The 13,341-nt window shown below is 27.5% G+C and overlaps 3 protein-coding genes across 3 annotated transcripts; 1 reads left to right on the top strand and 2 right to left on the bottom strand.

Annotated features, from left to right (window-relative positions):
• Positions 1 to 1,764: 1,764 nt before the first annotated feature.
• Positions 1,765 to 2,742, bottom strand: LOC111675768. The gene is made up of 2 exons (XM_023436599.2): positions 2,658 to 2,742; positions 1,765 to 2,554 (listed from the first exon to the last, which is right to left on the bottom strand). Exons 1-2 carry the CDS (start codon positions 2,670 to 2,672, stop codon positions 1,880 to 1,882), a joined length of 690 nt encoding a protein of 229 aa, XP_023292367.2. The 5' UTR covers positions 2,673 to 2,742; the 3' UTR covers positions 1,765 to 1,879.
• Positions 2,743 to 8,522: 5,780 nt separating this feature from the next.
• LOC111675795 lies at positions 8,523 to 9,621 on the top strand. The gene is made up of 2 exons (XM_023436636.2): positions 8,523 to 8,606; positions 8,676 to 9,621. The coding sequence occupies exons 1-2, from the start codon at positions 8,592 to 8,594 to the stop codon at positions 9,342 to 9,344; spliced, it is 684 nt and encodes a 227-aa protein (XP_023292404.2). The 5' UTR covers positions 8,523 to 8,591; the 3' UTR covers positions 9,345 to 9,621.
• A 1,376-nt stretch (positions 9,622 to 10,997) lies between these two features.
• Positions 10,998 to 12,210, bottom strand: LOC111675815 (putative mediator of RNA polymerase II transcription subunit 26). Its single transcript, XM_023436655.2, has 2 exons — positions 12,196 to 12,210; positions 10,998 to 12,139 (listed from the first exon to the last, which is right to left on the bottom strand). The coding sequence occupies exons 1-2, from the start codon at positions 12,208 to 12,210 to the stop codon at positions 11,141 to 11,143; spliced, it is 1,014 nt and encodes a 337-aa protein (XP_023292423.2). The 3' UTR covers positions 10,998 to 11,140.
• Between the last annotated feature and the right edge of the window lie 1,131 nt (positions 12,211 to 13,341).

Genomic DNA, 13,341 nt, shown 5'->3' with positions numbered 1-13,341 from the left:
TATCGGTCAAGAATTAGGGGGTCAAATTTGGACATTTTGATTAGGGATGTAACGAAGTATTCGCTTACTCTTTTAAATTCGCATTCGCTAAATTTTTGCGAATGCTTTGTCAAATAATAATTCTTAGAAAACTTTAGTTATGTATTATGAAATAAAAATGTTGTTTCAACTTGATTTTCATCAAAATATTTTACCGTCCTACGAAAAGAGCAAAAAAAAAAAAATATTTAGACATGAACAAGATGATATAGGTCTGAAACTATACATTTAATAGAGAAAACCCTTGTTAAAAAACTTTAAAGTTTAAAGAGGAAAAGAACAAGAAAAGTTATTTTTTCAAAGAAATTTTTAACGGTATTTTTTACATCTTTTGATCCTTATAAAAATAAAAAAATATTTTAGCAGAAGTATTTATTTTTTTTAATGTGCTTCCTTTTACAAGAAAACAGAACTATAAAATAAAGAACGATGAACGTAGATAAAATTTATGCAATCTCTAGATCCAGATTGATTTCATTTGGTTTGTGTCTAATCTTGAGTGTCGGACGGTGTATTATGTAATTTCATGTTTTTTTTTTAATTTTCTGTCAAATTTATTTGAATTAGTATAATTCTTTGCATTCGCAAAAAATAAAATTTATTAGTCGCTTTCGTTAAACTGGAATTCGCAACAAAAGGGGGTTTATTATGCTTTGGCTAGTCATATTCAATCGAAAAAAATTACTTTAAATAAAAAATAATACTCTCGTATCGAAAATAATATATTATTTCTTCTTTTTATTGTTCCAGCCAAAACTTATTCCTGGTCCATTAAATTATAAATATTCTGATCGCGTTAGTATTTATTTATCTTGTTCTATGACTCTAAGAAAAAAGTACGCGAAGAAATACTTAAGATAATAATAAACTGCAATATGAACTTTTATAGAAATCGCAAAAATGACTTTATGATTGTTATAACATGTAATTAAGTTTACGTTGATATCTAGACATTCATGATTGAATTTAAGATGAACATGTTTTTATTTTAGCTATCATTAAATCTTAATACACTCTTCACCATAGTTCTTCTGGGTTCAGTTCATTTTTAATTTTTTAGTGTAAAGTTTTAACAAATAAATAATAAGGGGTTTCATTTAAACGCTTAAGTTTCCCATTTGTGCAAGTGGGCAATTTTATTCGACTTGTTTCATGAAACCCCTGTTCAAATTCTGTTCAGTTACAATATTTATAAACATTTTACAGCAATGTCAAACAAAATCAAAAAATAAAAAATATTTTAACAAAAAATTGTACAAAATATGTTAAAAATTTGAATATTCAAGTCCATAAATTCAAAAGTGAACAATAAGTGAACAGATTTATTAAATGCACAATGAGTTTGCTCAAGTTTGCAGGCCTAAATAGTCGCTCAAACTTATAAGGGTTGTGCAAATAAATTTTCATACAATTCAATTGCGAGGATGGAAACATGCACAAGTTGCACAGTTTACGAGAGTTTTGAACGTTTTAATGAAAACCCTTAATAAATTTATTAGTTTGTCAGCGAAAAACAACGATTATCCATATATTTTCTCTAAACCACTATGTTTTTATGTACTTTATTTGAAAAGGTAATAGAAATAATTATTTCTAAAATTGAATTTATACATATTTAACTTATGTATTCACCTTTTTTAGCGTCATCCTGAAAAATTTTCATTCATTGAATTATGTTATATTCAAATAGATTAATTATATTAAAAAACATGCATAATTTTTTTACAAATTATTTACATTATTTTTATTTTTTTTTATTTTAATGGTTTCTAAAAATTATAACAAAGAAAAACTAACAAACTTATACTAAGTAACAAATCAACAACTAATAACAATCAGTTTAGAAACGTCTGCCAGGGGGCAAATACGCCGATTGTGGAGGTATGTAAGCGTTGCTAGGACCAGCAGCATTGCCACTGCTAGATTGACCAGCTGGAGCCTTTGAGGCGAAATCCAAAACGGGAGCAGCACCACCATTAGAGCTGGAGCTAGTTCCAGGTAATGAATCATATTGAGATTGGATGGTGCGTTGGGCATTTTCAGCATCAGCAGGGGTGCGGTATTTGACAAAGTGAACTTCGGGTTTGTTGTTGTTGTTCTTGTTCAAGGCATTCAACTTGTTGGCCAAATCACCGATATCAGCTTGTTTGTTGAGGACATAGATGGCAGTACGTTCATCAGCAGCAGATTTGGCCAACTGGAGGGCGGCATTTTCAAGACCAGTGTTTTCGGGTCCCTTGATGAAGACAACACGTAAGTTCTTCTTCAAAGCACCAGCGATTTTATCAGCAGCATTGCCATCATCGAATTCACCTTCGGGAGCAGAGAAAGTAAAGAATTCTTTATCGAATTCGTTGCTACCAACTGGGCCGGAGTAGTCATCATGACCAGCACCAACGCCATTGCCAGCGTTACCTACACCTCCGGTATAATCACCAGCACCTACACCACCAACATTACCGCTTTGGGGTGAATAATCGTACTGGGCAGCAGCTACCGCAACTAAACATAAAACCTAAATTGGCGAAAACAATGTATTTAATTAATCCTCTTAAATTCCTTTTGATGAACGTTTGGGTTTTGAATTTATATATTTTTTTTATTTGATGAAAACTTACCACAAAAGTACGCATTTTCACGTGTGTTTAGCAGGTTAATCCGTATTGATTGAGTGAGTGTTGAATTGATTGTGATTGTTCAACCCAGCATGCTGGCATCTTTATACTAATTTCCAAACATATGGGTGACATGGTCATTTCATTAAGCACCATTAAAAATTGTTCGATTGTTTAATTTTCACACTGTAGATATTTAAGTTTTGTTTTTATTTTTTTTATGAATAATTTTTTCTTGTTATTAATGTTCAAAGTTTTTGTTTGTGTCAAACGAAGGTACAGAAGCACTTGCATTTTGTTGTTGTATTTTTTTTTATTATTAAGTTAAAAAAACAAGACCTAAACAAGATTTAGTAAATTATTAAGGGAATTTCTGAAATTTGATATTTGTTTTAGCTCTATCAAGGTTTTAGAAAGTCTATAAACAAAATTTGATAAAATCTATGAAAATTGTAATATTTTTGAATATACTTATATTTAAAATAATAATAATAATTAAAGTAAATTTGTAATCTGTAAATCAGTACATGAAAACCCAGTTTTAATTAGTACATAATTTTAGAGTTATTCTTGTTAATTCTTAACCTACCACAATATATTGTTGTCTTCAGTGCGTTAAACTAGTTTTAATCTTTAATTGTTTATTTTATTTCATTTAATGGCAAATATTTATGTTAATTCATTATTCTTTTATAAACTAACAATTTATGCCAAATTTATTCATAAATTTTATTGTATCTTTTATTTCGGGTTTTGTTGGATTTTGCAAAATTTTTTATTTATTTTTGAATATTGCTAGTGGGTGAACAAAATAACAATAATAATAAAATTTAACAGAGGCGTTTTGAATAAATTTATGAGAAGGTTGTTTTTATGCATGACAAATGAAATATTTTAAACAGATGTTAAAGGTTTTTTATTTCTTTTTTGCATTTTTCTTTAATATTGTTTAACAAAGTTTTGCTTAAATTAATATTTTTAATCGGGAGTAAGTTTATTTTAAAATTTTGAAGTTTTGGTAATATTTGTTAGATAAACTACATTTATTATATATATATTTTTTTCATTTTTGACGATACAGTTATTTTATATTATGAGCTAATAAAGCTTAGCGGGAAAATATTCATTTTCAAATAATACATAAGTTTTAATTGTGTACTCAATTTTGAAAAACATGCAATTTTTGAGGCGTTATAAAAGAGCCAAGGCAACATTATTTATAGCTTTTAATGAAGATTTCTCGAATAGGAAAGAAGATAAATCTGAAACCTTTATTTTAAAGCTGAAATAATGAACTTTTATTTTGCATATATTTTATAAATAATATTTTCTTGTTATTTTTCAGGTAACAATATCTCGAATCTTAGATGTGATAGAGAAATTTTGAGGCCTGATTAGGATTCAATGCTACTCAATCCTTTGGATTGAAAAAGTAACATTTTATTAACGAATACCAAATTTGTTAAAAAAGTAAATCTGATTTTAGGTTAAAATTGTTTGGCCTGCATTGTTAATCGCGACACCTTAATGACAAATTGTGTTGATACAGATGTCGTGATTGAGATTCTTGTCATCTTTTAAGTTTAAACTCCTGATCACTTACTGCTTTTCGATTTTTCTAAAAGCTTTAAATATAAATTTAAAGATATTACAGAAACCTAAAATTTTAAGGAATGCTCGGCCTACAGTTCAGTTATCTGGTTGTTTTATATTTGAGAATTTGTAGTAAAAAAAAATTTTTCAAATCTACATTTATGTTTGTGAAAAAAATTAAATATTTTTTAAAGAAATAGATAAAATAGATTTTCGTTCAAAAATATATTTAAAGAGTATAAATGATCCCCATTTCATCCTCCCATAATGACAAGTTCTAGCAATTATAAAATATTCAATAAATTTATTATGGTTGTTGTGATGGAATTCCCAGCATTATAGATGCGTGTTGTTTTTGTAAATGCCAGTTGTCACAATTTAAACAAAATATCGTTAATTGGCGGCAACATTTTCTTTTAGAAACTCAGCAGACAATAACTTCGTATCTAGTATAAATGTTTATGTGTGTGGGTATCTATTCATGTCTGTCTGTCTCTATGTTAGTAACTGTGTATATTCGCATAAATATCAATTTAGATGTTTCTTTTTTATTTTTTTAGCTGTTAAAGGGGCGGTGTTAAATAAAATGTTTTTTCATTTCTTTTGTTGTGATTTTTTATAAAATTTTTGCTTTTGGGGTTTTAGTAGTTTGTCTTCGGTTGCTGTAATAAAAAGCGAACTGATGCCGTATTGGTTAATTAATGCATGTTTATGCAAATTTTGATCGATTTGTTAATGTTCACTATAAATATTTTGGGTTTGATTGATTTTTATTTTTGATTTGCTGGGTGTTGCTATGTTTTGCATGTTGTGTTTTTTGCACATTGTTTTTTATTTCTTATTTTGTTTTTGCATTTACAATGTAAACAAAAAGATATTTGGTTTCAAATACTGCTTTAACATACAAATTTGAAATATATGTTCAATGAATTTTTTAAAAATATTTAGGGAAAATCCTATGCGTGGGTTTTGTATTATTTATTTATTGTTTAAACTTCTTTTATTCTTATTAGTCTTATACATATCTTTAGGCCTTTGTGTTGTAATAATTTAAATGATTTATTGAATTATCCATTAAAATGTTCATTTAACAATAGTTAAATTAATTATGTAGATTATGTACAATTTTTGTGTTTTAGATTTTTTTACTAAAAACACTGTTAAATATCATATTGCCTTTATAATTAATTTAGATTACAAAATATGCTTCTTTTTTTTTAATAAAATTTAAATAAACTAAAAAAAGAGAAAAAAATTCATTGATTCATACGTTTAAATTAAAACTGAAAAATAAAGAAAAAAATAGATTTTAATATGTCAAGGCCTGTGGGCTACCACTTAATTATAATCGTCGGTTTTAAGAAAATACACCTGTGACTAGTGTATCTAGTTTAACTGCAATTTAAAAGATTAAATAATTTTAATAAAATTTGTTAATGGTTTATAAAGTAGTGGGTTTGATATAAAAATGTTTTAATTTAAAACAATTTGTTAGAATATGTTAACACGTTTCAACTATTGGTTTTTTTTAAATTCTTCTAATTTTTTCACATTTTTGAAACTTTATTTATTGGTATTAAATTATTAATTTTTCGAAACACTTTTTCAAACACAATTTTGAATTAAATATATGTTACTCTACCAAACGAACTATTTTCATCTCATTCATTGCATTGGAGTTGTTATTTATTTTATACTTTACAACATCGACTCGTCCTTATTGGAAAACCCTATGTACTTTTATAAACTTTTACAATAAACAAAAAAATTCCCATCAAAATATTTCTAAAAGTATTTACATTTATATTATGCATCAAAAAGATACAAAGTTTACTATTAATATTCATTTACACGAAACACAGCATGACAAATAGATTTCGAATTGTCACTGGTTAGACCCAAAAATTTTAATATTTTGAATAAAAATGGAATCATCACATTTTACTAATTAACGCATTAGTCTTGCTAATAATACTTGTATTGTGTTTGACCATTTTATTGTTTTGTTTGTTCATATCTATGTATGTTATTTTGAATGTAAATGTATAGTTATTCAATTTAACTTTTTACGTTAAGAATAATATGTGAAATTGTAGGATATAAATGGTTATAAATAAAATTTTATAAGGTGAAAAAAAGATTATAGTTTCTCAGTTTACTTGAATATTCAGCAGATAAATAAGGGGTTTCGACAATTGTTGTCAACAAGTAATTAAGCAAAAAATTTTTGAATTCAATATGAAACCCATGTATCGAACGAACTGAAATTGCATAAAAAATAAAAGCTTACGAATAAACTGTTAGATTTAGGTATCTTAATGTCACGGTTCTTTTATTAAGTGGAAACATATTCGAAACATAATTTCAACTATTTTATATATTGACATTTTCACATTACAACATAAGTACATTTAAATAAGACATCCAAAACCTTGAATTACTTCATTGTATATATTTTGTTACTTTTATTAGCCCTATTATATTATGTGTTTTTATTAGTTTTTGCTAAATAAAGAAGCGTTTATGGTAGTTTTGTAAACAAATAAAATCTATAAATCATCACTCTCTTAATGGTTTTGTTATTCTTTTCTATAAAAAAATATAAGTTCAATCAATAACATTATATTAAATGTTAAGGTTTGTCTTTTAATTGCCACCATAAAAATATTGCACAGTGAGTTAGATTCGAAATATGTTGAAATATATCAAATAATTCAATCTCATCAGATTTGTAAAAAAATGCATTTTTATTAATGTTATTAATACCCTTCACCTTCATTAGTTGCGACAAATGGTATATTTGTATGTATGTATGTATGTATGTATGTATGTATGTATGTATGTATGTATGTATGTATGTATGTATGTATGTATGTATGTATGTATGTATGTACGTATGTATGTACATTAGGGTGTCCGTTCGACAACTTTTTTCTTTGAAAATCTATAAAACGATCCGTATTTTAAAGGACTTTAGTTTAGTTTAAATATACAATATGATTAAACCATTTAATTTCAAAAAATTCTAAAATTATCTGTAAAAGCTAAAAATTAGAACAATTTTGACATCTATTTCGTCAAAAAGCAAATAAAAGTATGTCGCTCAAACCCACTAAAAATAATTTTATAGATCAAAAACATCTAAAAATTTTAAAACAAGTTTTTTATATTTTTTCCAGTCAAATACATTAATAAACATTGATTGAGAGGTATTACTTCATAGGTGCCTTTGTATTGAAGGTACAGATGTTACCACCCAAAATTAATGAATAATAAACCTTGTTAAATTTCATCAATTTTTTATACTAAAAATTTATTTTATAAAAAAAAAATAGTTCAACGTCTATCACTGGCAAATAACAAAAAAAAATTTAGGAACTTAATTTTAAATATTATTAACTTTTGTCAATAAAAGCAATTCATGCTAAAAATTTTTTCTTGTAGATTTTGTTTAAAAGTTTATTTGAACAAATTTATAGAATTTAGGAACATATTCTTAAATATTCTTAACTTTTGTCAATGAAAGCAATTCACAATATTTATGTTAAAACTTATTTCTGTGTAAATTAAAGTGCTTTAAATATTTTGATCGACTTAATCAATGATCTTCTCAAAATTTGTTTAATTGAATTTGTAAAAAAAATTAAGAAATCATTACTCTGATTTGACTATTTATCTTTCCACAACTGTAACTAAAAAAAACTAAAACTAAATTAATAAATAAACATAAAATATTGCCTAGTTTTAGGAAATTTGTTAGAAAAAAAGCATAAAATTTATTAATTAACACATAAAATATATTGATGACGATTGATGAAATAATTTTATTTCCAGACTCGACTGAAATCGTTGCATTTTAATTTTATCTACAAGCTGCATTTCATTATATATTGTGCACAAGTAACACCTTAATTACTTAGGAGATTTTGTAAAAATGCATAATGAAGATTATGATCAAATATGGTTTTTATAAAAAAGCCGAAATGTTGTCATGTAAATTTATCATGTTTATTTTACAAAAAAATTAATTTTACACATGAATATATGTATAAGCGACACATTAAACTCTTCACGAATTTGGGGGAATTGTGCCATTTACCGGTTGTGAGAATACGAAATAGAGACCGACATTAAACATTTCGTAAAAAATTACAAGTTTGTTTGAATTTTTAAATAGAAATAACAAGATAAATTCAAAAATATAATATAATTTATAGTTGTTGAGAGCGTTTGATATAAATAGTAAGAAAAATGGGAATTGTAATAACAGTTACAGATTAAACGTTTGAATAGTTACAAGTGACTTTCGTTGTAAACAGAAAGAATCTTTCCTTTAAATTAAAAATGCGTGCTTTTGTGGTAAATATTTGAGAAAAATTATAAAATGATATGATTGTAATAATAACTTATATGTGTTTTCTCTTAAAGTTGGTTTGTTTTGTAGCGCTTGCATCAGCTCAATATAATTATGGACCTCAAAGTCATGTCAACAACAATGGTCCATTAGATGGTAGCAATTCGGATGCTTTGTCAGTAGCAAATCAACCAGTGGTGGAGGAATACAACAAAGCTTTTTACTCGTACAGCGCTCCCGAACAGGAATTTGATGATTTAAATGCTGGCGAACATATAGCAAATGCTCTCAAGAAAAATTTACGTGTAATTTTTATTAAAGGACCTGAAAATACTGCCCTCGAGAATGCCGCTCTCCAGTTGGCTAAAGGTGCTGCCGATGATCGTACTGCCATTTATGTTCTTAGCAAACAGTCTGATATCGGTGCCCTGGCTAATCAATTGCAGCAGCTTAAGGCCAACAATGCTGTCAAACCTGAAGTCCACTTTGTTAAGTATCGTACACAAGCTGATGCGGAGAATGCTCAGCGTACCATTCAATCTCAATATGATAGCTTACCTGGTGCCACCAGTAGTAATGGTCCTAGTTCTGCTTCAGTTTTGGACTTTGCCTCAAAATCTGCTTCGCCGTCAGCAATTAATAATGCTGCTGCTAGTGCTCCAGCTGCTGCACCAACTGCTGCCCCCGCAAGAAGTTACATTCCCTCAAGACACGCATACTTACCACCAAGCAAAAGATTCTAAATACGAAATGTTAGAAATTTTATTAGAGTCTAACGATGAATATTGAATAGTTTTAAATTATTTAATTTTTATTATTATTATTTTAATTTAAAGTTTTTTTATTTATTTAAATATAATCGAAAAGCAAATACATGTTTTTTAAACCGTATTTATGTTACATCCTTTGTATAGTGAAGAGCATTATTACAAATGATTTAATCAAATTTGAAATATTATATTGTTGCAATTCGAAGCCAACGAATTATGTCTGAAATTGGACCATTATTAGAATGTCGTGATATAAAATCAAGATACATAAATAATAAAGGATAAATAAATAATAATAAATAAATAAAAAGAGCTAGAGAGTTGAAATTTTCCAAAAATATTTCTAATGGGTAGGTTTGTTTGGTATTGAAAATTTAATATCGGTCTATGTTTTCGCATAGCCACCATATAAATGGCCCCCAAAAAACAGTTTAACAGTCATAACTAGTTTAAAAATGCGAGTATAGCGATGAAAATCGATAAAATAAGTCGTATATGAGTCAAATTCTCTCTACCAAATTTTATGAGGTTCGGTCCATAATTCAATAAACAATTGACAACACTGAATTTTTTTACGACATTCGAAAAACATATGAAAAATTGTCGTAAGAGTTGTATAGAACTTTTGCATAAAAAATACCAACAACATTGTTATGACTATTGTAGCTGCTGACATACAACTGTTGCAACTGCAACGACTGTGAATTGAACAATTGTGTAAAAGTGACATCGCTGAGTTTTTTAAAAAAAAAAAACATTTTTTTGTTAAAGTTATCTTCAAAAAAATTCAAAAAAATTTAAAAAGCTAATTTTACATGCAATATTTTTAATGGATAAATGTTGAGTATTTTGATACCAGGAGCGTTAAATAAACACATATTTTTAAGATAAAATTCAACTTCAATCTAAAAAATATATTTTGCCATTTTGAAAACTCATATCTGTCCAATCTTGTTAGACGAAAAAAATCACGTATTTTTTAGAGGCAAATTTTAACTAGCATCACGAAAACTTTTCTAATGATATAAAAAGTTAAATTTCGTAAAATATGAAAAAAATATTTTTATCACGAAATATTTAACTCAGAAAAAACATTTTAATAAATATTATGTTAGAATGAACAAAATTTCAATTTCAGTGAAAACATAAGCTCTCAATCGAAACGAGAAAAATAAAAAAACATTTCTTTTTAGTTTTCAGTTCAAACTTTTGCCTTTTGTCGAAATAGGTATCAAAATTGTCATACTTTTTAGCTAATACTGCAAATTTCTTTAGTTTAGGCTTGGACTATAACAGAATTTTTAGATTATTTTCGAATATATATGACCATTTCACAATTTTTATATTATTTTTTTACTACTCGTTTGGCCGATAAGAAATTACGAAATCTTTAAGCCCCTTTCCTAGAACAAGGTGGTTCACGGGGCATCTTAATGTACATACATATATGTATGTTTGTAGGGTGCAAACAAATTTACAGCATTATATCACTTTAAAAACCACATCAACTAAAAGTATGCTTCAGTTTTGAATATTTATAAAATGAAATTGAAAAATTTATTTATAACACTTTGTTAAAACTACTACATATATACATACATAAGTATGTGTTTCAACGTGTGCGTGTGTTAATGTTTAAATAAATGTTGTCACTGATTTTGGCCATTAATGAACGTGTAAGTGGAAATTATTTAAATACAATAAATAAACATAATTTATAACAAATAAAATGTAGCAATGCCAGACATAATAACAGCAACATAACGCAATTAATGTTTGACTGCTGCAGGTAAATATTTGGAAACTGGTTTTATACTTTCTGTCTTGTCATCAACGGCCAATGATTTACGAGGAACCACACCATTGCTTGTGCCAGTTGCGCCAACAAAGTTGTGCGTAACACCAGTATCAGGTCTATTAATGTGATTTGGTCCATCCAATGCTTCATATTGTGCCTGAATAACCCGTTGAGCATGTTCGGCTTCTTCTTGAGTGCGATATTTGATGAAGGCCACTTCAGGACGTTGAGGTGTGGATGTTTGTACACTTTGTAATTTTTGAGCCAATTCAGCGGCATCATGTTGTTTAGTAAGTACATAAATAGCAGTTTGCGCATTGGCAGATTGTTGAGCTAATTGTAAGGCGGCATTTTCCAAACCATTACTTTCAGGAGCTTTAATGAACACAACACGTAAATTTTTCTTCAAAGCTGCAAGTTGTTTGTCCAGGTCCTTAGGAGGTTCATATTCCTCTGGAGGAGCTGAAAGATAGTAGAACTCTTTTTGGAATGAAACTTTTTTCTCCTCTATGGGCTGATGATATTTTTCTGGTGCTTTGTTTTTTATCTTGGGCTGTATTATAAATTGTGTTTGTGGCTCATTAACGATTTCTGCTTTGTGTTCTACTTTAGGTGACTCAACAACTGGTTTGGTTTCAATTGGAGGTGCTTGCTCAACAAGTGAAAGAACGTGTAGTGGTTGCTGTTGGCTTTGTTTGAGTTGATTTTCATATTGCAATATTTGTTGTTGGGCCTTTTGTAATAATTGATCGTCAAACTGGTAACCACTCTGTTGAGGAACATTAAACGACTGTGTCAATTGCTCCAACTGAGGAAGTTGTTCTTGATAAATGATTTGGGGCTCCAGCTGCTGCTGAAGTATTTGAAACTCATTGGGTATGGCTTGTATAGAATTCTCGGAGGAACCTAATTCAATTTGATTATTATAACCCTGAGGAGCAGCAAAGGTAAGACCAGCAAAAAGCGTTAACTGAAATGAAATGGAAGTTCAAAAACTATTTGTCTAAGAGAAATGTTTTAACTTACCAGGAACACACGCATTCTTAATTTATGGGAGAGGGTAGGGTTCCCTTGAAATATATTAGTCTTTACAAGGCAAAAATAAAAATGTAACTGTTTATACAATTTAGGTCCAGTGCAGTTTTTATATATTGGCCAAAATTATTACAAACTGAAAAAATTTCTTTTTTTTTTTTGAAAAATTGTCTTTTTGTTGACTGTATCTTGCTGTTTGGCAGACGACTTATGTTCATTTCTTATATTTGGCATAATTTTTGCATAAATTTGTCAATGATATGTTATCAATAAAAAACAGAAAAAAAACTAGATAAATTTGTATTGTTTAATATGATGGTGTAAATACAGTAGGAACTGATAGTGAATTTAAATTGTATTGTTAATGACTTAAAAAATTTTATTTGATATTTTTATTTTGGTAAAAGGGAGATTATATGATAACATAAAATATAGTGACACAATTGTTTGATGTCTTAAAGCATATAAATTTATAAATTTGGTTTTTTAAATTAGATTAATTGACGGAATTAGAGGATGGAAAGAGAAAATGATAATTATCGTAGTGCTTATATCGTGTAGTTTAATAATGATGAATAACATTTTAATAGACTTTATTGTTTATTAATAGTTGCATTACTATAACTAAGTCTCACTTCTATTTTTCTTACAATTTTATTGTAAAGAAATGTTGCCAGTTTCTATACAAACTAACTTACCTGGCTAATTTTTTTCCGGTTATTGCAAACCGGAAAAAAACTGGAAGAATATTGTTGATATAAATAATTAAGACTTCATTCAGTTTCTTATTAAATTATTTTTGTGATTTGAAGAGTCTTTCTTTCACGTATATACTTATGTGGATCAAAATTTTGATCCACTTTCGAAAATCACTAAAAATTTCAGTAAGAAATGAAATCAAATTTTATATCTCACTTGAACTTTCATGAGTTTAAAAAAAAATCTTGTAAAAATTTGTTGAAACATTCTATTGCACATTTCTTGTTTATTCTTCTAAAATGTATATAATATAAAAAGTTTCATCATAAACTAAATTCCATTACTATTAGTATATATGTAAAGTCCAAAGACTAGTATAAAAATTTATAGATTTTGAAAAGTAAAAATTTTACGTAATTAACTTTATCATACAACGAA

Source organism: Lucilia cuprina, chromosome 4, assembly GCF_022045245.1.
Source record: "Lucilia cuprina isolate Lc7/37 chromosome 4, ASM2204524v1, whole genome shotgun sequence".
NCBI classification, from domain to species: domain Eukaryota; kingdom Metazoa; phylum Arthropoda; class Insecta; order Diptera; family Calliphoridae; genus Lucilia; species Lucilia cuprina.
The sequence above is the reverse complement of the archived record's forward strand: the minus strand, read 5'-3'. Positions and strand labels throughout refer to the sequence as shown.